The sequence below is a fragment of the Rhinolophus sinicus genome, linkage group LG09, assembly GCF_036562045.2.
Source record: "Rhinolophus sinicus isolate RSC01 linkage group LG09, ASM3656204v1, whole genome shotgun sequence".
Classification (NCBI taxonomy): Eukaryota; Metazoa; Chordata; class Mammalia; order Chiroptera; family Rhinolophidae; genus Rhinolophus; species Rhinolophus sinicus.
This window is the reverse complement of record NC_133758.1, coordinates 680752-704684: the sequence shown is the minus strand read 5'-3', so window position 1 is coordinate 704684 and position 23933 is coordinate 680752. Positions and strand designations below refer to the sequence as shown.

Sequence of the window (23933 nt, the reverse complement as noted above, 5' to 3'; positions counted from 1 at the left end):
TAGTATCCTAAAGGACAATTATCTATATCCTTCAGGGTTATATTTTCTTACTGGACAGAAATTATTTGTATCTCTACTGGAAAGATCTTCAAATTAACATGTAATTTCACCAAGTCAGGGACTTTTAATAAACAGAAAACAGTGAGTTCAGCAAAATCCATTCTTCTGGTCAGTGGCTGGCCTATGCCCTTATGTGATGTGGAACAATATGCCAAACTCCTGTTGGCCTTATTTCCAAGTTCTGGCTCTAAAACTCAACAGGCAACACTGGGTTAGAGGTTAAGAAGATGGACTTTCATCCATACTGCACATCTGCTCTGGCGAGTAATTTCCCTCCACAATCAGCTTACCTAGAGTTTCCCAAAATTCTTCAGCTGCCTTCACATCCGCACTCACAGTCTGACCACTCACTTCCACATTATGGAATGAATGAGGATTCTTGAATCGTTTACACCACCCAGAGCTAGAAGTCAATTCAAGACTGTATTCGGGTCCAGCCTTTCCTTCAACATCCCCAACTTTCTGCTTTGTCCGTGATTGTCATGGTGCTGAAAGGGAGTTGCTTCTGTGCCTGGTCTTCAATCCAGGTCACCAAAAGTTTCTCCATGTCTGATACAGGCCCTTCTCGAGTTTTCGTTAGTCTCGTTGCCTTCAACGAAGCAGATCCTTCTGCTTCTGTTCCTTTGTTCTTGTTCTTCACAATCATAGCTATGGTGTCACGGGACAGGCCTGACTGGGGCGCAATGGCCATCACCGGCGTTGCACCTTCATTGGTTGTGGTTTTCTCATTCCCATCCACACCTCTGTAGGTGTCCCTCTCTTAAACCCCCACCAATGCCTTGAGTGCATCTTCTAAGATCCCGACAGAAATTTGTACTAGCATCATGGCAAGTATTTCAAGTGCCCTAAGTTATAACCAGCAGTTTGGGAACGTATAGCCCAGGTATAACCTCCCACAGGCAGATACTATGTCTTTGTTATCCTATCCCCACAATATCTGTCCTTCGCCTGGGTGCAAAATTGGAATGAAGAATCTTTGCTAAACTGAATTAGCAATGCAGAAATGGAGCAATGAGAAGTCAGAATTTGGAAAAGACATGAGTGGGTTTTTTGTTTGTTTGTTTGTTTGTTTGTTTGTTTTACCTAAAGTGGGTAGGCTGGCTGTGAAAGAGAAACAGCCAATGGAATTCGTAAAGTGGTAGAGCTGTATGATTTGTCTCAAAGTTATCTCAAAAGGGAAAAATGACAAGCATCTGGTGTAACAGTGTCAGCTGTTGAGTGACTTGGAGTTGTTATAATTTTAGTTGTTGAGTGGATGAGGAGCTGTGCTACAATGTCAGCTGTTGAGTGTGGTTATCTAGCTGGTGTTGCAGCGTCAGCTCATTGAGTGATTGAGGAGTTGTTACAGTGTCAGCTGTTGAGTGACTTTGAGGAGCTGTGTTACAGTGTCAGTTGTTGAATGGCTGAGTTGTTACAATTTCAGTTGCTGAGTGGGTGAGGAGCTGTGTGTTACAGTGTCAGCTGCTGCAGTGAGTCTGAGTAAGTGAAAGAAAGAGTAAAATTCATTTAGCAATTAGCAGATCATTGTGTCTTTTGAGAGCTGTGTGAATGGAGTGTGAATTCCAAGCCACATAAAAAGCATCTAAGGAGCAAACTGGCAACTAGAAAGCGGTAGCAACTACTTAAGAATATTACTTTTTTAATGAGTAAGTTTTTAAACTTAAAGAGTAATACATGAAGATATTTAAACAAGATGAGTTTAGAATCCAGAAGTTCAGGTTCAACACACATCCCTAATGGATATATAAATTATGAAAGGAGAAAACAAAAAAGACGTAGCAGGACTTGCAAATGGACCAGAGCCACAGAGAGGTGAGTGGGTCCTGTCTGTTGGCTTCCCGGTCTGGAAGTAGGTGATGGGAGTGGGAGATGGGCTTGCTGCAGGGGCTTGGGTTGGGCTGTCATACTTGTGATGGGATAAACCTACCAAGCACCGAGCATCACCCACCAACACCCTGTTGCTGACAGCTGCCTAGGGCTTCAGCTACTTCTGATAGTCCTTGGTTGGTTGGGGGCAAGCAAGCAGTAGGGGGACATACCAAAAGACAGTGATTGTTCCGTGTTAGGAGTGACAGGTGTTCTATGGCCAGCTGCTTCCTAGAATAAGTGGGGGCTGTTGGGGGCTCTTTTCGAGTGCGTGTCCTCAGGAGACTTGACAGCATGGCAAGCAGTGTCTCAAAACAGACCACACTTCTCAAGTTCCCATGAAACATTATGAAAATGACCAGCAGGGAGACTTCATGAACACTATTGGACCTTTAGCATATTGGATCTTGGAATATAAAACCTAGTATATAAATATACATGTAAATAGTTTGGAAATCTGGCCACATATTTGGCCAGGAAGAAAACCTCAAATTTAAAAAATGTTGAGTTCAAGCCCAATTCCTGAGCTATAAATTAATAACAATCTTAAACATACCATCTTGATAGCCAAGTTCAGAACTCTCTGAAGACTTGTTAGACCAGTCTTCGAAGGCAATTTATAGGAATGAAATCTTAGGAAATAATAAAACCTAGGGAAATTTTCTTAAGTATAGAAGTCTGAACATATTTGCATGTATCAGACCGAATGAGGAAGTAGGAATCAAAAATACCAGAAACTCAAAGTCGGGCCGCGCGAGGGCTACGTAAGAATGAGCCTTGGGGGTCGGGTCACCCCCTGAGGTCGGGTTAGGAAAAACGCGCGTGGCAGGGCAGGGAAGTGTGGAGGGGGAGGAGGGCTCGGCCCCTCGGGGGGAGCCCAGGAGACGTGGGGGGGTGGCCCGAGGGAGCAGGAGAGGGGAGCCATCCGTACACCCGTGCAGAACGCGACCCGCGCCCGTGTGCGGCGCTCGGCGGGCTCCGCGGCCCCCGCCACGACTGGGGGCGAGGCCACGCTGTCCGGGCGCGGACGGGCGGCTGTCCGGGCAGCGCAGGGGGCAGCGCCGGGCGCCGTGCAGGGGGCGGTCGGCTCCCCACCCGCCGCGGGGCCGGCTCCCTGACCGCGCCTCTGACAGCGGCCGCGGGCGCGGGGGAGCGGGGGTTGTGCCGCGGGAGACGGGGCTGCGGGCTCCCCGCGGTATAAAAGCACGGAGCCGGCGCCACGTGGCTCCGCCTCCCGCTCGGCCTCCATCACTCGTGGGGAGAGGGCCGAGGGCGAAACGGGAACCCGTCCCGAGAAGGCGCGCGCCGCCCAGGGAGGCCACGCCGGCTCCCGGCACGTGGAGCAGCGCCGGCGGCTCCAGGAGCTCCACAGCGCATGCGCACCCGGCCCGACGCCCGGGCGGATCCCCCAGACCACAACGCCTCGGCTCACGGCCTTGCCGAGGTGACGTCATCATGCCAGGACGCACTGGGGGCGGGGCCTCGGGACGCCACCGCCAACCGCTCGCGCCCTCGCAGCGCGGTGACGTCACCGGACCCCCACGACGGCGAGGGCGGGGTCTGGGTAGCCTCCGCCTCCAGCTGACGCCTGCGCCGCGCGGAGTCGTCATCGAACCCCGACGCGTGGTGACGCAATCAGGCCCCGACTCAGCGGGTGGCGGGGAAGGGCGCGCGAGCGGCGCCTCAGCCGGGTTGGAGCCGAGGGGAGAGGGCGGGGAAAGAGGGTGAATTGAGGGGGATCAGGGAGGGGCGGCGAGGTGGTGGCCGGAACATGGCGGACCGGATCCCTCTGTACCCGGTGCGCAGCGCGGCCGCGGCCAACCGCAAACGCGCGGCCTACTACAGCGCGGCGGGGCCCGGGGCGGAGCGGCCCAGCAGGTAACCGCGGCCCGCCCCTGCTCCCGGCCGGGGCCCCTCCTTCCGCGCTCGGCCCCGGTGGGGTCTGCCCACGTGGGCCCCGCCCCCCGCGCCCGCCCCCGCCGCTCCGTGTGCTGGCGGCCGGCGCACCCGGGCTCGGAGGGCGTCCAGCCTGCGGGGGAAGCTTTGCGGTTCCGGTGTCAAGGGCCAGGCGGGGGCCGCCCTCAGCTCGGCCTCCCGTGTGCGCTGGGCGCCAGGCTCAGGTGGCGCGGTGACCACTTCTGGGCCGCAAGCGCCGGTCGCACGATGCGCCGGACAAGCCCGGGTGCACTGAGCGCCCGACGCTAGTCAGTGTCGGGAGCTTCCTGTTACGCTTGAATCGTGACGGTGACGATACAACTTGTGCTTAGGAGTAAAAATACGTGCCTCACGGAGAAGCACTTATTTTCACTACTGTGAAGACATTTCAGTTTGTTGACTAAGTACACTTCTTAAGCATGTATTTACAACGTGTGTTTTTACAACAGTTTTTTCTTTTAGGAATGGGAGGCGGAGATTCAGAAAAGTTAAATTGGCCAATGGGACCACGGTTAGTGGCAGCATTAAGTGCAGTCCTTGGATGTCACATGAAGTCGCGTACCTTAGTTGGTTTTAGCTCTTTTAACTTCTTTCTCACCCAAAGAGAAGAATACTACATTTTATAAATGGTGGAGTAATTAGAAACAAAGTTACAAAAAGGGAAAATACTGCCTTTTGTACTTAACAGAATTTTACTCCTGAGGAATTGTAGAAGCAATTAATTTTTAATACATAGAGTAAAACACTGCAGATTTCAATAGCCAGTTGCTTCAGATTTGAGTTTCAGAATATTTTTTGGTTTGGGCTATTTGAGAAGCCTACAGTCAGGGGGGTGCGTATTTCATTGTTCCAGAGCTGGATTGAATCTTGGTTACTTAACTAGCTGTTTGATCTTAGGTTACTTATTTAAACTATGAGCCCTAATTTCCTTGGCTGTAAATGGGGGATAATATTTTGTCTTACAGGATTGTTGAGGATTACAGGAGAACCTAGTAACATACCTGTGTTTAGTGTTTGACCATCAGTGGATTCTCCAGAAGTACCGTTTCTCCTTTCCTCGTTATTATAATACCTATGTGGGTAATTGTTTTAGGAATAATCTACGTGGTTGATTTTAGGAGATAATTATTTAGAAAAATGCTACCTATTTCGCTATAGGTGTCCGTCACAGTTTGAGTCTCAGTTTTTGCTTCATGTATTTTGAGGCTCTCGTTTAGTATGTGCACATTTAGGATCCTTATGTCCTGTTGGGTTTCTTTTATTGTTAGTAAAGTTCCTCTTTGTCTCTGGTAATTTTCTTTGCCTGAAGTCTACTTTATTAGATATTAATGTAGCCACTCCGGCTTTTTGTAGAGTATTATTTGCATAGTGTTAGCTTTGAATCTATGTTGTTGAATTTACAGTGAGTTTCCTATTAGATCGTGTTTTTCCATTATGCACTCTATCAATCTCTGTCTTTTGATTGCTGCATTTAAGCCATTTACAGTTAAGGTAATTATTGATTCTTTAGAGCTCAAGTGTGCCATTTTATTATATTTTCTGTGTTGTTTTTTTTTCCCCCTGATTCTCATTCCTGTGTTTCTCTTCTTGGCTTCCTTTGGGTTACTTGAACTTTTGTGTAGTTTTTGTAGTGTTTGCTCTCGGTATTGCAATATGCCTCTGAGATCACCATGGTGTTTGGTACTGTTATTTTACCTTGTGGAGTGAAGTGTGGAAACCTTCCATTTTGGTCACTTTACCCACCTTCTTCCCCCCACACTTTAAAATCATGTCCTGAGTATCAGATGGTGTTATAACCTTTTGTTTAAATCATTGAGTGTAATTTATAAAACTCATGATAAGGATAGTCTATTGTATGTACCCATAGTTTTGCTCTTTCTGTTATTCTTCCTTCCTTCCTGATGTTCCAGGATTCTCTCTTTTTTTTTCTTTTTTTTTCTGTTTGAAGAACTTCCTATAGCCAATCTTGAAATTTCTTTGTCTTTAAATGTCATTATTTCTCTTTTCATTCCAGAAGGATAGTTCTATTGGGCATAGTATTCCTGGTTGACAATTCTTTTCTTGGCTCTTAGAAACTCTTGTTTCACTTTCTTCCAGTGTTCATGGTTTCTGATTAGAAATCTGCTGTCATTGGAATTGGTGTTCAATAAGTAATGTGTCATCTTTTTCTCTGGCTGCTTTGTCTCTAGTTTTCAGAAGTTTAATTATGATGTATTTTGGTGTGGATTTCTTTAGGTTTATGTTGTTTGGCATTCACTAAGCTTGAACCTGATGGTTTTATTTCACCAAGTTTAAGGAGTTTTTAGCTGTTGTTTCTTCAAGAACTCTTTCCTTTCCACTCTTTCTCTTCTCCTTCCAGGACTCCAGTGCTACAAAAGTTGGATCTATTGTTAGTGTTACATACCATGTTTCCCTGAAAATAAGACCTACCATGAAAATAAGCCCCAGCTAAGATCATTAGCCAGATGGACGCACTTAGTACGTTATGATGATGTTCCAGAAGAAGATGACATGACTATATTTGAATAAATGTGGATTGTTGTACATGAAAAAATAAGATATCCCCTGAAAATATGCCCTAATATGTCTTTTGGAGCAAAAATTAATATAAGACCCTCTCTTATTTTGGGGGAAACATGGTAATTCCTTTATGCTCTTTTTTTTTTCTGTCTTATTTCTCTGTGTTTAGATTGTATAAATTCTATTGATTTTTTTCCTCAAGTTCCTTAATTCTGTCCTCTTCCATCTGCACTCTGCTGTTGATTCCACCCATCGATATTTTATTTTTATGATTGTATTTTTTGTTGTATTTGTTATTGTATTTTTTATTTTTATGTAAGTTCTGTTTGTTTCAAGAGAATTTGTAATTTATCATTGAAGCATTTTTATGCTTTGTGCTTAAGATGCTGTAACTTCATTCCAGTATCTGAGTTAATCTTAGTTTTAATGTCAGTTAATTGTCTTTCCTGATTCACATTGTGAGTGTTCTGGTTGTTGGTATGACTGATGGTTTTCAGTTGTATGCTGAGCATCTTGTCTATTATGTAGGAGGATGTGAGTCCTATTTATATCTTTTCTAGCGGGAGTCCTTTGTCGTCGAAGAACATACTTGGTGTGATGTCATTTATTTTAAATTTGGTGCAGTTTGTTTTGTGACTGAGGATGTGGTCTATATTGGTAAGAATTCTACGGCCCTTGAAAAAAAGTCCTTGAAATGAAAGTATTCTTTTTCTATTATTGGGTGAAATGTTTATTAGATCCTTGTTAATTAATGGTGTTGGGTTCTTCTATCTTGCTGGTTTACTGTCTAGTTCTTCTATCAGTTGTTGAGAGTGGGTTGTTAAAGTCTCTAGTCATAGCTTTGTCTTCTTTTAGTTTATCAATTTTTGTTCCACGTGTTTTGCAGGTCTGTCATTTGGTGCATACATGTTTGGGATTGCTTTGTGTTCTTGATGGATTGACACTTTTATCATCATCTAATTTCCATGTCTGTCTCTTGTAATTTTTTGCTCTGAAGCTTTTTCTGACATGATAATCACTCCTGCCTTCTTTCAATTAATGTTCTGCCTGGCATATAAGTTTCCATCCTCTTCCTTTTTTTTTTTTTTTTTAATTGCGGAATATTGGGGGACAGTGTGTTTCTTCAGGGCCCATCAGCTCCAAGTTGTTGTCCTTCAGTCTAGTTGTGAAGGGCGCAGCTCAGCTCCAAGTCCAGTTGCCGTTTTCAATCTTTAGTTGCAGGAGGCACAGCCCACCATCCCATGCGGGAATTTAACTGGCAACCTTGTTGAGAGCTTACGTTCTTACCAACTGAGCCATCCGGCCGCCCTCCTCCATCCTCTTTTAAGCTTCTTGTATTTGAACTGAGTTTCTTGTCGTTAACATATGGTTAGTTTCTATTTTTTATCCACCCTAACCATCTTGGTAGAGGCAACACAGATCTTTTTTTAATGGTAGTTTCTTATTCTGAGTGTCCACACACAAGTTTCTTTGAATCATATACATTTTTACAACTATGATGAGGATCCAAAAATATTTAACTAGTTGTAAATAGGAAACTTCCTTTGCTTTGATGGTTTACAGTTGAAAGCTATTCTGAAGTGCGTAGTGACTCTTAATGCAGCATTTATCAGGGTGCCCAGCCCCAGGGTTCCATGGACTCAGAGACATATTCTTAAGGTTTACAGAATTTCCTTTAAAGGGATCTGTATGTAGTTCCCTCAAGTTTCCAAAATTGTTTAGGCCTGCCGGAATAGAGAACATTTTCCTGAGCTTCTTGCAGCTGACAGTGTGCTCAGATGGAGCTGGTGGTCAGGAACATCAGAGGATTGGGCCGCTGACCTGTGCTGATGGGTCTGTGTGCCTTTGAATCTCAGGATCGGCATGGACATATCGTTAGATATTGTACCGTTAACTCGAGAGCTTGTCTTAGTTTATGTACAGCGTCCGTGTAAGTTCTTATTTCAAGAAATTGCTTTGTAGGTTTCTTGCAGAACGCTTTAGAAGAGGAGTCGGTAGCTCCAAGGTTATTGTGTGTACAGTTCACATGGGAGCCCCCTTTCAGTGGGAGGGGCTGACTCACCCTCGTCCCTGTTGTTTTAGCTACTAAGGTCAAGGCATGCTTCTCAGGCAGTTCCTTTATTTGTTACCTGTTTCGCTCCTCTGCTGCCGTAGGAGGGAAAGTCCCACTGTCTCTGGTAGTTCATATGGTTTTGCTACTTACTAATGACTCAGTGACAAAACTGAACTTGGAAGCTGTATTTCATGAAGGAAATACCCACTTTTTTACAGCACTTTTTTCTTTTTATTATTAACATGCAGGCAAAGGGGGAAATGTTTATTTTTCTTAATGAAGACTGAAGCATTAGGCATATTTTAAATGTCTTTCTCCCTTCAATATCAGTTGAGTTCTCAGAAATGTTTCTCATCAAAATGGAAATATTAAGGCTGTTAGATACTTAAGATAAAAATTTGAGTTTAAGCTAGTTATTGTATTGATTTACTTTTACTTAGCTACATATAAATTAGGTACCTTCTCTTACTTGAGTGTTTTGTTGAAAATTCCTAATTTTTTTTAAACCTTTGGCAGCAGTTAAGATAGCTGTCTTCATTTCTTATGTGGCAGTACTCTTGGGTTTGGTATCATCCCTTCTTTCGTCTTTGTTCACATTGTTTTTACTCATTTTTAAAATATTTCGAGAATTATACTTAATTGCTGGAAACGTTGATTTTTCTCGAGTGACAAACCAATTAAGTGTATATGACACCAGGCAACAAAGACACTTAAGATTTTCTGCTTAGCCTGTCTCTGAAAAAAATCCATTATTCATCATGTTATTGTTTTTAAATACTGAGGAAAAATCTTCAATACAATAGGAAATTCACTTTGGAAATGGAATAAATTGCTTGCCAGTTCAAAGGCTCCATTTCTGAAGTCGAGGTTACTAAGCGTGATGGTGCTTATCTCCATTATCTTTCAGACTCATTGTGCTGCTTCTCTAGCATTAAAGCTGATGAGATTTTGACTTTGCGAAAATGTATGTCTCTGAAAGAACTTAATGGAAAGACTAAAAATCTCATTTTGTATACTATATTACTATATGTATGTGTGGTGTTTTGAATTTTAATTGCATTTTGTATAAATATTCATTTTCTAGTTGACTCTTTTTAAAGAAATGATGTAATGCAGAGAATAAGAAAAAAGGAATTTTTAAGAGGAAACATGAATTCTGTTTTAGGCCTGGTCACTGATCATATGTTTGTCCCCATCATCTGAAATGACTTGTCACCTGTTGTAGGGCAGTTCTGTGATGGTGTGGAAAGTAACTGGAGTACTTTGTAAAGGATCACACGGAGACATGCAAATGAGTACCATTTTCATTGTTGGAGTAAGGTGTTCAAAAGAGGTGAAAATAAGTCACTGCTACTTCTCCTGACATACTTATTTTCTCCAAAAGATCTTCTGCCTTATTACTTTTAGTGACAGTATGGTATTCAATCACGTATTGAACCAAGTCTAACCCTTTTCCCATGCTTTTTGAGTGCGCTTTTAAACAGCGCGACACTGTAATGGTCATCTTTGTATAATATAAAAATAATCCTGTATACATTTTTAATTTTCCTGAAATAGTCAGAAAATGTGGTTCAAGTTTACTTACATTACCAAACAAGTCTTTTGGTGTGGCTTCACAGATGATTCTCTGCTCTTTTCTCACCTTTAACCAGGTACCAGCTGGAAGATGAGTCTGCCCATATGGATGAAATGCCACTGATGATGTCTGAAGAAGGCTTTGAGAATGATGAAAGCGATTACCACTCGTTACCCCGGGCGAGGATCACGCAGAGAACACACGGGCTGGGGTGGTTTGTCTGCGGAGGGTGGAAGTTCCTCTGTACCAGGTCTGTCATCCACTGTGGCCCGACTCTTGCCACTGAGCTTCTGTAGTTACGTTACTTACAAGCTTAGCCGCTAACATTTATGTTTATGTCAAACTAAAGGAGATACTTTCAATGATACATGGAGACTATTAATAACACTAGGCAAAACCAAGCAGTGCTAATCTGAAAGGGGTGGAAAACAAAAGTAACTGTTTTGTGAGACATTTTAATGTTTAAAAGATGGAGAAAATTTGTGATTTTGTAATTAATGCATGGTAAAATTAATTCTGGCCCCCGTATCGACATTTACTATAAACTGTGTTCCTTTTTCTTCCATCTTCAGTTGTACTCTTAACACAAAAGATAGCTATGGACCTGTAACACGCAGTTGAATTACACTGTAGCTCTGTATATTACTTGACTTTCATATTTTGGTGTGGAATATTTGAAATAAGGTCACTGGTGGTTGAGATAGACTGATGTTGTATGTGATGTGTATTAAATCTGTTCACCTATGACTTGAGAGTTTGGCATGTGAAAGCACACAGTATGTCTAGGACACTTTGCCACTGCCTGCTGCCCCCTGCAGGGACATACAGGACAAATGGCAGCTGACCAGGGCCTTCAGGACATGAGCGGAGCGTGTCAGAGAAGTTACCGCTTTTGTAGTCTTTCTGCTGTCCAAGGTTTGTAGTCAGTGCCTTTGTTACGATCGTGAGCTTACATCCCTTTGTCCATACAAGGAACGTAAATAATTGTAGAAAAATATCTTGTTCACCGTCCTTCTTGTTATCCCACTATACATTGGCCAAAAGATGTTTTCATAACTGTTTGACCTCGTGGTTAGCTCATAAAGTGGTGTTCAGACTGTACCCCGGAGAATCCCAGGGATTCTGAGGGATCCCTCGGGGATAGGCAGTGTGGGACCCGGTTGTGAGGTGAGCAGGGTTTAGGCTTTTCACCCCTTTTCAGCTTCCAATCAGCGTGGTCTCTGTCTCGTCTTGTATATTGTAAGCTTTTCACATGAAGGAGGGATTTCATGGCTAAACAGCATATTAGAAATCACTGACTTGTGATACTAATTTAATAATAAGTGTCTGTGGCTTTTTAAAAGAGGTTTTCTAGGTAACTAGCCAGTGTTCTTTGATGTTCTTGGAGTGTTCTTTGTGAGTACATACTCAATTTTAGGGTTAATTTCTTCAGTAGACATAGGACCATGCAGATCTTTTTGTTCTGTTGTTCTGGTGCTGCTTAGTGCTTTTCAAGGGCTAATGTATGAGGCCCTGTAAGGATGTCACCTTTTATATTACTCACATCGGTAATTTGTTTTTCTCCGTTTCTTCATTAATCTTGATAGGAAATTAAATTGTCAGTTTCACTCTTCAAACTTTTGGTGCCATCTTCACTTTTGAAATTTTAAACTCTTGTCTTGAAATAAATTCACTTTTATCTGAATTCCAACTCACAGAAAAGTTGCAAGAATAGTATAGAGAATTCATATATGCCTTTTACCCAGATTCACTAATTTTTAATGCTTTGCCACATTTTATCATTCTCTTTATATCTTATTAATGTTTTGAGTCTTTTCAGACTGGATTGCTTCCTTCATACCCCTTTGCATGTTAGTGCTTCAGTGTGTATTTCTCAGGCAAAGGCTGCTTTCCTGCATAACCATCATAGAGTCACCAGCATCAGGACACTTAACGCTGGTGCCATGCTTGCCGCCTGCTCCAGGCCCAGATTCCACTTCTGCCTGTTGTCCCAGTCATGTCCTCGTAGCCCCTTTGCTCTGGGGCTGCTTGTGCTTCAGAGTCGGGGGCCTTCTGGGGGCAGCCTGTTGCGTCTCCTTTTACCTGGACTCTTTCCCAGCGTTACTTTGTCTTTCATCCCATTGACATTTTTGAGGGCAGTGGACAGGTATTTTATACGTGTTTCCAGTGTTAGTTTGTGTGATGTTTCCTTGGATTGGATTCGGTGACACCCTCTGGGAAATAGAGTGTGAGTGACATTGTCCTAGGGTGTTTGCTTCCTGCCTCACTGACTTCTGGCCTTCCTTTTAGTTCCTCTCGTACTTTCTTTGGGTTTAATTTCGTGGTTTTTTTCTAGCTTCCTGAGAGGAATTCTCAGGTCACCAGTATTATACTCCTTTCCTTTTTAAAAATACATGCATTTAAGTTGTTTTGGGTTTTTTTAAATCCGTGTGTAAACATGGATCTTTTATTGACTTTCTTTTTTTTTTTTTTCAGTCTTAGTTGTGGAGGGCACAGCTCAGCTCCAGGTCCAGTTGCCATTTTCTAGTTGCAGGGGGCACAGCCCACCATCCCTTGTGGGAGTCGAACCGGCAACCTTGTGGTTGAGAGGATGCGCTCCAACCAACTGAGCCATCTGGGAGCTCAGCAGCAGCTCAGCTCAAGGTGCCATGTTCAATTTTAGTTGCAGGGGGCGCTGCCCACCATCCCTTGCAGGAGTCGAGGAATTGAACTGGCAACCTTGTGGTTGAGAGCCCACTGCCCCATGTGGGAATCGAACCGGCAGCCTTCAGAGTTAGGAGCACGGAGCTCTAACCGCCTGAGCCACCGGGCCGGCCCCGCATTTAAGTTTTGATACATGATATTTTCATTATTACTCAGATAAGATTACTTTCTAATTTCCTTTGTCATTTCTACTTTGGTCCACATTCAGTTTAGAACTATGCTGCTTAATCTCCAAATAGTTGGGGATTTTCCTAGTTGTCTTTTTGTAATTGATTTTTATCTTATAATTGCACTGTGGCCAGAGAGCATACTTGTAACTCTTTAAATTTCAGTCTTTGTAATGTATTGAGACTTGCTTTATGATTCATCATATGGACAACATTAATAAGTTTACTCTGTGTGTTTGAAAATGATTTGTAGTTTTGGTTGTTGAGTGTGTTGCTCTGTATGTCAGTGAGTCATACTTGTTAATTGTCTGGTTGCAATCTTCGTGTCCATATTCAGAGTTTGCATCTTTATTTTGTTGGTTACTGAGAGACTTGATTAATCGCCAGACATCATTGTGGATGTGTCTGCTTCTTTAAATTATGTCAGTTTTTGCTTTATATATTTTTAGAGTCTGTTATTAGATGATAGAAATTTAGGATGATTAGCTTCCTATTGGGTTGGCCTTTTATTGTCATTTGATGTCTGTCTTTATCTCTAATAATATTTTTTCTGTGAAGGCTTATGATGTCTAAATTCACTAACATGATACCAGCTTTCTTTGATTAGTGCTTGCATGGTATGTCATTTTCATCCTTTTATTTTTAAGAACTGTTGTTTTGAAATAATTACAGAGTCACAAGGCATTGCAAAAATAGTTCAGATCCTTCACCCAGTTTCCCCCAGTGGTTACCTCTTAAATAACTGTAATATCCTATCAGACCAGGAGGCTGACGTTGGTTTGAAGTGTTTGTAATTTACCTTCATTTTATCACGTGTAGATTTGCAGAACCACCATTGTCATCAAGGTACAGGACTGTCCTGTCACCACAAGGATCTCCTTTGTGTTGCTTTTTGTCATCACGTTCTCTCCCCACCCAGTTGCTGACCCTGGCACCCACTAGTCAGGTCCTAGCTCTGTATTTTGATTTAGAGAGTGCTGTGTAACTGAAGCCATTTAATACGCGGTTTTTTGATACTGGCCTATTTCATTGAACAGTGTCCTTGAGATCCATTCAAGTTGTTGTATCAGCAGTTTATTCCTTTTTATTTCTGGCTGGTGTTCCATGGTGTGGAGGAAAGTTACTATTTGCCTGTTGCAGGACGTTTAGGTGATTCCCAGATTTGGATGTCACCAGTGCAGCTGCTGTGTACCGTGGGGTATGGGTCTTTTTGTGTGGACGTGCTTTCATTTCTCTGGGGTCGGTGGCCAGCACAGTTGCTGGTTGTATGATAAGTATATGTTTAGTTTTTAAAGAAACTGCTGAGCTAATCCCCAGAGTGGCTGTACCATTTTACATTCCCACCAGGAGTGTGTGAGAGCCAGCCGCTCCTCATTCTTGTCAGAATTTTCTACTGGACCTGTTGTTAGTAATACAGCATGTGCAGTCATGGCTCGCTGTGGTCTTAATTGGCATTTCCAAAAGACTCACGAGGTTAAACATCTTGTTTGCCACTCATGTGTCTTCTTCAGTAAATGTCTCTTCACGTCCATTCCAGTTTTTAATTGGATTGTTTGTTTTTCTCTGTTAAGTTTTGAAAACTCTTTATATGTTTTGCCTTTGAGCCTTCTGTCAGGCAGGTAGTTTGCAAGTATTTTCTTCCTTTCATCCTCTCAAAGGGTTTTTCGCAAATCTTAGGTCTTTAGTCTTGATGAAGTCCACTTAATTGTTTTTTGAGGATTATGCCTTTGGTATTTTACAGGACTTTGTTTTTACCAGATGGAACATAGGCATATTTTGGATTTCATTGGCAATGTATTCCTTTTCTTAAGGAAAATATTAAGAATACATTTGAAAATGTAGATGTTAGCAGCAAAAGCAGGCATTTTGGGGGGACGTTAAAATAGCTCAGTCAAATATACTAGACGTGTGTATAAAGTCTTGATAAATTCTGATCTGTGGAAAAGCCAGCTGAACTGCCGTGGCAGGCTTTGTCGGCCTGAATGGCCCTGAGGAATGTCCTCTGGCAAATGGAATGGGAAGTGACCTGAGATAGCGTCTCACTGTTCTTGTTCCGGAGGCATCTCCTACATGGAGAAGTGGTCATGAAATTAAAAGTTTCACCTGATAGAACAAATTGTAGTTAGCAATTTAGATTGGTCTTTTTTTCCTTAAAAATCTTCAGTTTTGAATGTTTGCTGCTTTTTAACATCCTAGATACCATGCATTATAAACTTTGGTGTCACTGCTATTATTAAATGATGGAGAAGATACATAAAATTATTCAGTTGAATCGTAAGAGGAAAATATTGGTGAATATTGCAATGACGGTAGATAGCATAATTAGTGAGTTGTAACTATTTCACTGTGTCTCTATTTGTGGATTCTGTAAGTAGAGTGAAGTAGTAAGGCTTACTTTAAAATTCTTCAGGGACTCAGTAGGCTTTCATTTCTTCTGGTTTAAGAACTGCTTTCTCATTATTTGGAAAAATTCCAACTCTGACACATGTAAACCTTTTTCTGTAATCTGTCTTATGAAACTCTGAATGTCCTTCTGGTGCATGTCGTTATGTGTCGTTCTCTGGTGAGGGTGGGGGTGTCTTTCACATGAGATGTGCATTTCACTCTTATCAAAAACCCCTCTGTGCCTAGGAAGGCGGAGCTCCACATGGCATTTGCATGTGAAGGGGGCATGTGCAATGAGTGCTGGGGTTAGTGCTGGTTCTAAGTGGCCTCTGCATGTTCACTTAATCTGCAGCCCATTTTTGGTGCAGAAGCATGGGAAATGCTGATTCTTTTTTTTTCTTTTTTTTTTAATTATAGTTTATTGAGGTGACAAGTGTTAGTAAAGTTACATACATAGGTTTCAGGCATACATTCTGTAATACATCATCTATATATCACATGGTCGTGATGCGAGAGCCATGAATTGTTGGTGAATAGTTCAGGTCATCTAACTTTTTCCCGCAGCCTTTTCAGCACTTCCAAATAGTAAACTTGGTTAACTGTCCAGTTGGTACAAATTCATAAGGAATAATCCCTCTGATATCAAAAAAGGTTAGCAACATCATTGCAACAAGTTTGTGAACTTACTTGTCACACCTTGTATGTTAAGAAAAGTTATCCCACTGGAAACTTTCTGCTCTACACCCAGAAATAATGGTTCGGAAGTCCAGGAAGGGGGAGCATTTGTGCTGTTGGGACCCTGACATGACTGGAGCAAGCATGGATTTCAGATTAAACTATGTATCGCACCGATGAAGACAGCGATCAGGAAATACAGCCAAGCTTTTATTATCATTAGACCATCTTATTGGACAGTAGTGTATTGGACAGTAGTAGTATTAATATACTGAATTGAGCCATACATTTTAATTTTATATTAATGCTACCAGAAAACTCATCTCTTAAGAGAGGAAAAAAGTGATTGCATTAGAGAAAGAGGCAATGAAATCACTGAAATCACTGTGTGTATGTTGAGAATTACCAGTAACAGAGCGACCCTTTTCTCAGTATATGAAGCATTGACTGCTTCAGAATGTTAATGGCTTTATTTTTGCCAAGAAGAGGCTCTAAACAGGGGAGATTAATTTCCCTGAGGTTCTAGCTGTCATTACACAGTTAAACAAGTCTTCTCAGTATCCTGTGTCAAATTTGAATTAGTGTAACTGACCAATTTTAAGAAAACTATGGATTCACGTTAGATACCCTATTGGTGTCTGGTAAATACGGAAGCAGTCGTTGGCTATAAGTATGTAGAATTCATTTAAAAACAACCAGAAGCACGCAGTATGTATCTTTTGTTTCATGCAGGTGCTGTGATTGGCTGATAAATGTTTGCCAGAGAAAGAGAGAGCTGAGAGCTCGCACAGTGTGGCTTGGACATCCTGAGAAGTGTGAAGAAAAACATCCCAGAAATTCCATCAAAAATCAAAAATACAATGTGTTTACCTTTATACCTGGGGTAAGACTTACATTCTTGAAAATGGTTACATAGCAGAGATTGCTAACTTCCTTTGTCTTCATTGTTGTTATTTTTTCAATTTTTAATTTTTTCCTTGTTAGTTGTGTCATAACCAAATCAACGTCCTTTTGCTTTTGAATCATCCGTGTTTCAAATTGTTGTTAAATAATTCATACACATTTTAATAGGTATGTCAGATTTCATACCTGCTAAGACTTTCAACTGAAGAAAATTTACAGTTATTGCCTTCAATTCTAGATAAACATTTATATTATTGTAGAAATAATCAAGTAAATTAAGTAAAGTTATCAGAAAATAAGTCATAAATTTTGTTTGGCTCAGAATTTGTGTGGAGGGAAAAATGGAAAGAAATGTTTAAAGCCTACCAAGGAACTTCACAATTAAAATAAAATAGTTTTGTTTTACACAAGCATAACTCAGTAACAAAATGTGTCAGCATTTATAGCTGTCTTTTCTATTTCACATTATAAATTTCACACCTTGTTATATCATTAGTTATCTTTAGGTATTGTCCTAATTTTAAATACTGAGGTTTAAATATTGTATTACTTTTTTGTTGCTAGTGGTATATCTGGCTAAAATTACAAAACTAAGTTTATATGTATTTAGAATAGTTGGATAATTTTTGCTTTTTGTACTTCATTCCCTATTTTGATGACAGATTTATCTTCCTGAGGGTAAAAGAAGCTGGTACTGATTATATTTCTATATCAAAGTTTTCAACATGTTCTAGGATTAGCTCTTATGCTATTTTGCAAGAAAAATCTCTTGATTATGTGACATGGGGTCTGCTGTATCTTTCATGTTTTCATTTAAATAATCATGCCGACTTTATATTGGGCGTTGATTGCCTCCCACCCATCCCGTTCAGCCAGTAGTTGGCAAGGGCTTGCTGTGAGTATGATCCTTTATTAAAACACACAAAACCAATGGCTCCAGTGAAAAGACTGGTCTTTTGTTGGGATGATAAAATGTAAACTGTTATAGGCAGCTAACTATACTCATGTTTATCAAATGAAGCTATTGTTTTCTTTTTAGGTTTAAATTATTAAATACTCACTGATTGGCTAAGCATTGCATGTTTTCCTAAAGGTCGCCGAGTTTGTTCAGTAGACAGTATTGATTAGAGTGGCTGGTTGAAACCCAGCAGTGCAGCCTACCTTTGATCAGTGAATTCCCACAGCCTACAGCCTGGGCTGTGTCCTGAAAATACCTACTGATGTGTCTCTACAGCTATTACCATGTGAATGATGTTTTTTCTTAGATTGGCTCTTAAATTAGTCTTTTCATCTAAAATGTAGTATTTGAGAAACATTTGGTAATTGCACAGTAGGATTTCTATGCCATTGTTAGCACGAATGGCAATTTCTGAATTGCTAATAGATATAATTTATGCTAACTGAGATTTTTCAGAAATCACTGAGTAGAAAGAGAGCTTTTTCTCCTGCTGAGATTAATTTATGAAATGATTCAAAATGTTTTTAGAGAGCAATTGCACGATTATGAATATAAACGTGTTACCAGTGTAACCGGTTTTCCAGTCACACATACATGACTGTATGATGAGGCAGATAACTTCATTCTATAAAAGCTGTGGTTCCAGACTCTTTACATCGACAATAAGTACTTAACCCACTGCTCTGCTTGCATAAAAACAAATGGCATCCAAGAGGATTTTGATTTGCAAGTTGCAAGTTTGTAATAAGTTTCACTGTAATTGTAGTGTGCTATGGGAATTATTCTCATCTATACATATAACTTGTTCCATTTTGATTTTCAATTTATTGATGTGAGAATTTATAAATAGAAGTCTATTCATATACCAGATAGTGGCTTTCTTCCTTAAAGATAATTCTGTTTGAACGAAAATGCAAAAACAAAAAGCTGCAGGATTTGCATTCCTAAAATTTTATTGAATGATGGTATTTATTTTATATTTGAAAATATTTTTGAAGATCAACTACTAAAGGACTGTAAAGAGTATATCGGTAGCTGTCTTCCTGAAAATTGCTATGTAATTTACATACCTCTATTTTATCATTTCTTATACTTTGAGGGAAATAAGTACTTACAGGAAATTAAGTCAGTTTTTTGGGGGGAAGTCATACCTGTTTATGTTTTGCTTGTTCACTCAGTCTTTGTAAAGCTACCCAGATAGCCACATTCAGAAAATATGGTTATCATATTTTCTTTTTTACCATTTCATAAATGTAAGGTTAACACAACTTTTCCATTGTAAGATTTTCCGAGTCGTTATCAAGGTACACATTTGTGTGTATTTTTACTGACTTGTTAACATTGGGAAGGCTTCACTATCTCATTTGCTTTGATGTGAATATAAAGATTCATTCATCGAATAGAAGATGAATGTGGAAAACTGGAAGATTGCATACAAGAAAATCAAAAGCTTTTCGAGGACACTTTGAACATTGTTGAAAGTTCTGTCTTTTTTTCAGTTTATTTTAAATATAAGTTGGGGTAACCTTATTTCTGTATATGACTTAGTTATTGGAAAGTCAATGTCAAAATTACTGAATTTCCTGTAAATAAGGGCATATGTGTATTGCTTGATGGAAATATAGTTAGGTATTGTGCTGATTTTAATTATTTAACTGAGGTATTAAAGATTTTCCTTGGAAAGACTGTTAATTTTTTCTTTTCCTTTTTTAGGTTTTATATGAACAATTCAAGTTTTTCTTGAATCTCTATTTTCTGGTAGTCTCCTGCTCACAGTTTGTACCAGCATTGAAAATAGGCTATCTCTACACCTACTGGGCTCCTCTGGTAAAAGAAAAGATTTTTGAAATTAAGTTAAATTGTTAAATATTTAGAATGTAGTCGTAAGAGTTGAGATGGGTAATAGAGAAATTGATCAGCTTTTACAAACGTGATACTGTTGCTGTGTGTCATTCCATTTTTGTTAAAAGATTTTACAGAGTTCTGTCACTTGAGTACTTGGCAGCCCTATAACAGCCCCCCGCCAGCTCCCTCCTGGGCCTACAGAGCTGCTGGGAAGGGCACTGAGTGGTCTGCTCGGTAACTCATGACATCCTGACCGATGGATGGCTTTCACCTCTGGCTGACGGTGGCGGTGCTAAAGTAGCCCAGTGAAGTCCAGACAATTTCTGCTTGACAGCTCAATGTATAAAACTTTTTGAAAGACAGATGGTACTCATCATTGGATAGTTCCATTTCAAACACTCACTGTCTTGGTAGTTTTATGCTGTTTGCTCATAGTTTTTATTAATTTCCAGCTTATAGAGACAGACGCGTGTCTTCTTGCTTCCTTCACCTAGAAAAATGTACTGCTTCCCACTGCCCCCTGTGGGGCAGACTCCCGAGTAACATGGCCAGGGAACTTGGGCAGTGAGGGGAGCCCTTCGTAGAAATCCTGTCCCGTTCCCATAGGCCAGGGTAGCGGGGATGTGAGCGATGAACATGACCCTATGGAACAGAACCCCAAATTCCCAATAAATAAATTGTTTCCACTTATTAAATTAGCGAGATTGAAGGAGACCTTGTGCTGGCAATATAAAGTGGTGGTAGTGGAAACGTCAGTCTGTACATTCGCAGGCTACTGTGGTCATATATATCAAAGGCCTGGGAAGGGATGCAGTGTTTTTATTTGACGAATTTATCCTGAAGTAGGAATGATTGGTCACAAAGTCTAAAGAATGTCTGTTATTTTTTGATGAAAAAATGATTTAAAGTTTCAGATGTCCAGCAATGGATTGTTTAACTGTGCTACATGCCATGCAGATGTTGGAATACTGTGTTACTGCGTATTAAATACAAGAAGTATTTCATAATATTAGAGGTACATATATTAAAATAAGTGGGAAAGTGGGTTAAAATATGGAAAGAATGACATATACACTCTTTGATCAGCCGGGAGTGAGTGTGTCTGTGTCCAGCTCGTCTAAGCCATGTGGATACAGCCGTAAATCAGACAGATGGTGCCGTCCTGACAGCTCAGGTCTGGGGAAGAAAGAGAATTTGAACAGGACCACGTGCCCCGCAGCCAGCCAGCGCTGAGGGAGAAATACAAAGTAGGACAGGAGATGGAGAATGATGCAGTTATTTCAACAGGGTGGTCGAAGAAGCCCTTCTGAGGGGGTGGGTGGTGTTCGAATGGCATCTGAGTGATGGGAGAGAGTGGGTGGGCCCCATACAGATCAGAGAAGCGAGTGTGGAAGGCACAGGGGACAGTGGTTGCAGAAGGCCGTCGGGCTACAGGACGCTTGGTGGGCCGCAGTGTGAGGACGGGACCACTTGGAAAAGAGGTGGGAGCGGGGCTGGCTCAGCTCCTCCAGGGCTCTCAGTGTTTGTCATGAATGGAATGGGCGCCGTGTGTTTGTGCCTGTGGCTTGCGCCCATGAGGAACACTGATGCTTGCAGTGCAGTGGGGAAGTTGGTGTGAAAGCCACCAGCCATGGAGAGGGGCCTTTTCTTCCTTCTTTTCTCTCAGCCTTTTTCCCCCTGGAGATACCTCTGTTCTGAAGCTGAGGTTATCATCGCTATGCAGCTCTTAGTCATTTCAGTGCTGTTTGTATCATTAAACTGTGCAGTATTGTTTTGCATGATTAAGTTTTATAGAGAGGGTATCTTACTCTACATTTTTTTGCAACGTGCTTTGTTTTGCTTAACATTGGTTTATAAAATTGATCCATGTTGACACATGTATCTAGTTCATTGGTCTTTCACGTCTCTAAAGTATTCCTTTTTATGACTATCACAATTATTGGTCCATCCTCCTTGGAAAGGACTTTTAGGTTGTTTCTCGTTTTCCATAATCACAGACTTTGCTGTAACAACCAGTCCAAATGCATGGTCCTGTGCACGTGGGCCAGGACTGCCAAGGGCCCTATGTGCCCTGAAGTCTCATTTGAAAGCGCTGTTATTGTTCCATTTTCTTTTTAAACAGAGGAAATCTTCAACAGGGGTTTCTTCCTAAATTCCTGAATCCTTGGTCTTTCTCGACCAGTGGATTTTAGCTGCAGCCCTACGTCCAGGGCCTGGTGTGGCCTGTGATTGTCATGTGCACTTGAGGTTGTCAGGCATCTCTCTGCTTGCTCTCAGGTTTTGTAAGGTTGTTCAAGCAAAAGGAATCAGTATTTCCGTGTTTCACCTGGCCCAAAACCCTCCAGGGAAGCATAAAGGCATCTTATATTTGATGTCTGACGTCCACTAATTTTAAAGAAAACAGGTTACTTCAAGCTTATACCCTCTGCTCTCTAACTAAAATAGGGATGTTTTGAAAACAGTGATAAGCTTAATTAATAATCTTTCTTTTTCAATCACTTCTGCCAATGTTATGTAGTAGCTTTGGCTCGGAACTAATTTCTGTTATATTTTCCCATATAATAGCGTAAACTGAAAATAAGGTGATTTCATTGTACTGTTGTGTCGGGATGTAGAGTACCTTTCATATTGTTCAGGTTTCAGAACAAGTCTTCAAGGCAAAGCTAGCGTAATCAGAGTGACAGAAAGACTGTCATGCTTCTATCACAAGTAATAAGGTGGAAGAGAGCTGGCCATGCAAAAGAGTTTTAGGTAAAGAAATTAGGGATTTTTAACTCTGCATCTTCCACATGAAGTATGTTCCTGGTGCTTTGTTAATACAGAATTGAAAACCAGATAGGCTGTAGAAGTGAGAGTGGTTTTCAAACCCTTCCTTGTCTCCACCCTTCCTCGTGAGTGTGCCTGCACATTGGAGGTGTGGGCAAAGTATGAAAAGAAAACAAAATCAATTCCTGGGGCTCCCATCTTCCAGAGACTTGTCACAGTCACGTGTTCTTTTTGTGTCTCTGTTTCCTATCTGTGTTAGGGCTGGAGGTACATATCTCATAAGGTTTTTGTGATGTTGAAAAAGTAACTCATTTCAGCTATATAGAAAGGTGTCTGGCATAGAATATTCTTCAAAGGGAAACTGATCCTATAATGTAGCAATAGAATTTATTCTCTTTTTACAAAAATATGTATTGTTTTGGCACTTCCTCCACTTGGCTCCTGGGTTATCTGGAGAAATAGGAGATAGGAGTTCCAGTTCGGGGCACAAGGTTTAGTCCCAGGCTGGAGACTGGCCACGTGGGACCTGCCTGCCATGCAGTTTGACTGACAGGCTCGTGCGCAAGCACCATTCTTTGCAGGTGACAGTGTCTCATCGCGATGCTCTCGTGTTCAGGTCTGCTTTTCCCAGTAGCAGCGCCATAGCTCAAGTACCTGACTTGGTGGGGGCTGAGGTCACGGCAGGGCCCAGCGGGTCCTGTGGGAAGACGTGCTCACCCACACCTTCCATAAACCACCGTGTCTTAGGGCTCAGTGGAGACTCGGCAGATTGAGACTGAAGGTAGAAGCCCACGTGTTGTGGACAGTGGGATGAGGAAATGCTGGCCACGGCCTCGCCTATCCCTTAACGAATTTCCCCCCTCGACTGCTGTGGGTACACGCCAGTCGGTTCTTATTTGGACATCTGGGCAATTTCCACTTTCTCGTATTTAGTGCTGGGATTCTTGGTGTTTTTCTTTAGGATACGTTTCTGGAAGTAAAGTTGCTCAGTTAAAGTGTATATTTTAAGGCTTTTTATAATTCTAGTTTCTTACAGCTTTTTGGGGGGGTATCATATTTTTTTGTCTTTTGCTAATTCTAGTTCTAATAAAATAATGAATTTACATTCAAGTAAGAGTACTTCTGTGCCCCCAAGTAATAGGTTTTTTTTGATGACTACTTGATTCATCGCTGCTTTGTCACAAGTTTCCAGCTTTGGAAAACCCAGCTATACGTCCATTCCTAGAGCACATACTTCCCTCTAATATGGAGCTATTTAGTCATAATATAGAACTCTCTCTTGTTCTTAAAATCTTGTGCTTTGCACAGCTAACATACCCTAATGCTGGAAGACTGGGTGCTGTCCCCCTGAGATCAGGAACAAGACAAGGTGACTGCGCCCATTGTTACTCAGCACTGAACTGAAGGCAAAAGGAGTAGGGCATTGAGATGGACAGGAAGAAGAAAGGCTACCTCTGTTTGCGGGTGGTGTTACCTGGTATGTGGGAAAATCCACACACAGAAATATTGGAACTAATGGAT

At 41.4% G+C, this 23933-nt stretch overlaps 1 protein-coding gene across 11 annotated transcripts in view; it reads left to right on the top strand.

Annotated features, from left to right (window-relative positions):
• The first annotated feature begins 3569 nt into the window (after positions 1 to 3569).
• The window catches only part of ATP9B (ATPase phospholipid transporting 9B (putative)), a 172869-nt gene continuing 152505 nt past the window's right edge, over positions 3570 to 23933 (top strand). For 4 of the 11 annotated variants that reach the window (XM_074339809.1, XM_074339806.1, XM_019715637.2 and 1 more), the window contains exons 1-4: positions 3648 to 3804; positions 10087 to 10260; positions 16673 to 16823; positions 19515 to 19628. In XM_074339809.1, the coding sequence (XP_074195910.1) occupies positions 3698 to 3804; positions 10087 to 10260; positions 16673 to 16823; positions 19515 to 19628 (546 nt within the window). In that variant the 5' untranslated portion in view covers positions 3648 to 3697. Of the gene's footprint in view, positions 3805 to 4108; positions 4131 to 4337; positions 4373 to 9588; positions 9768 to 10086; positions 10261 to 16672; positions 16824 to 19514; positions 19629 to 23933 lie in introns of those variants that run through there. The other 7 variants (XM_074339810.1, XM_019715655.2, XM_019715633.2 and 4 more) reach the window with 6 other exon arrangements.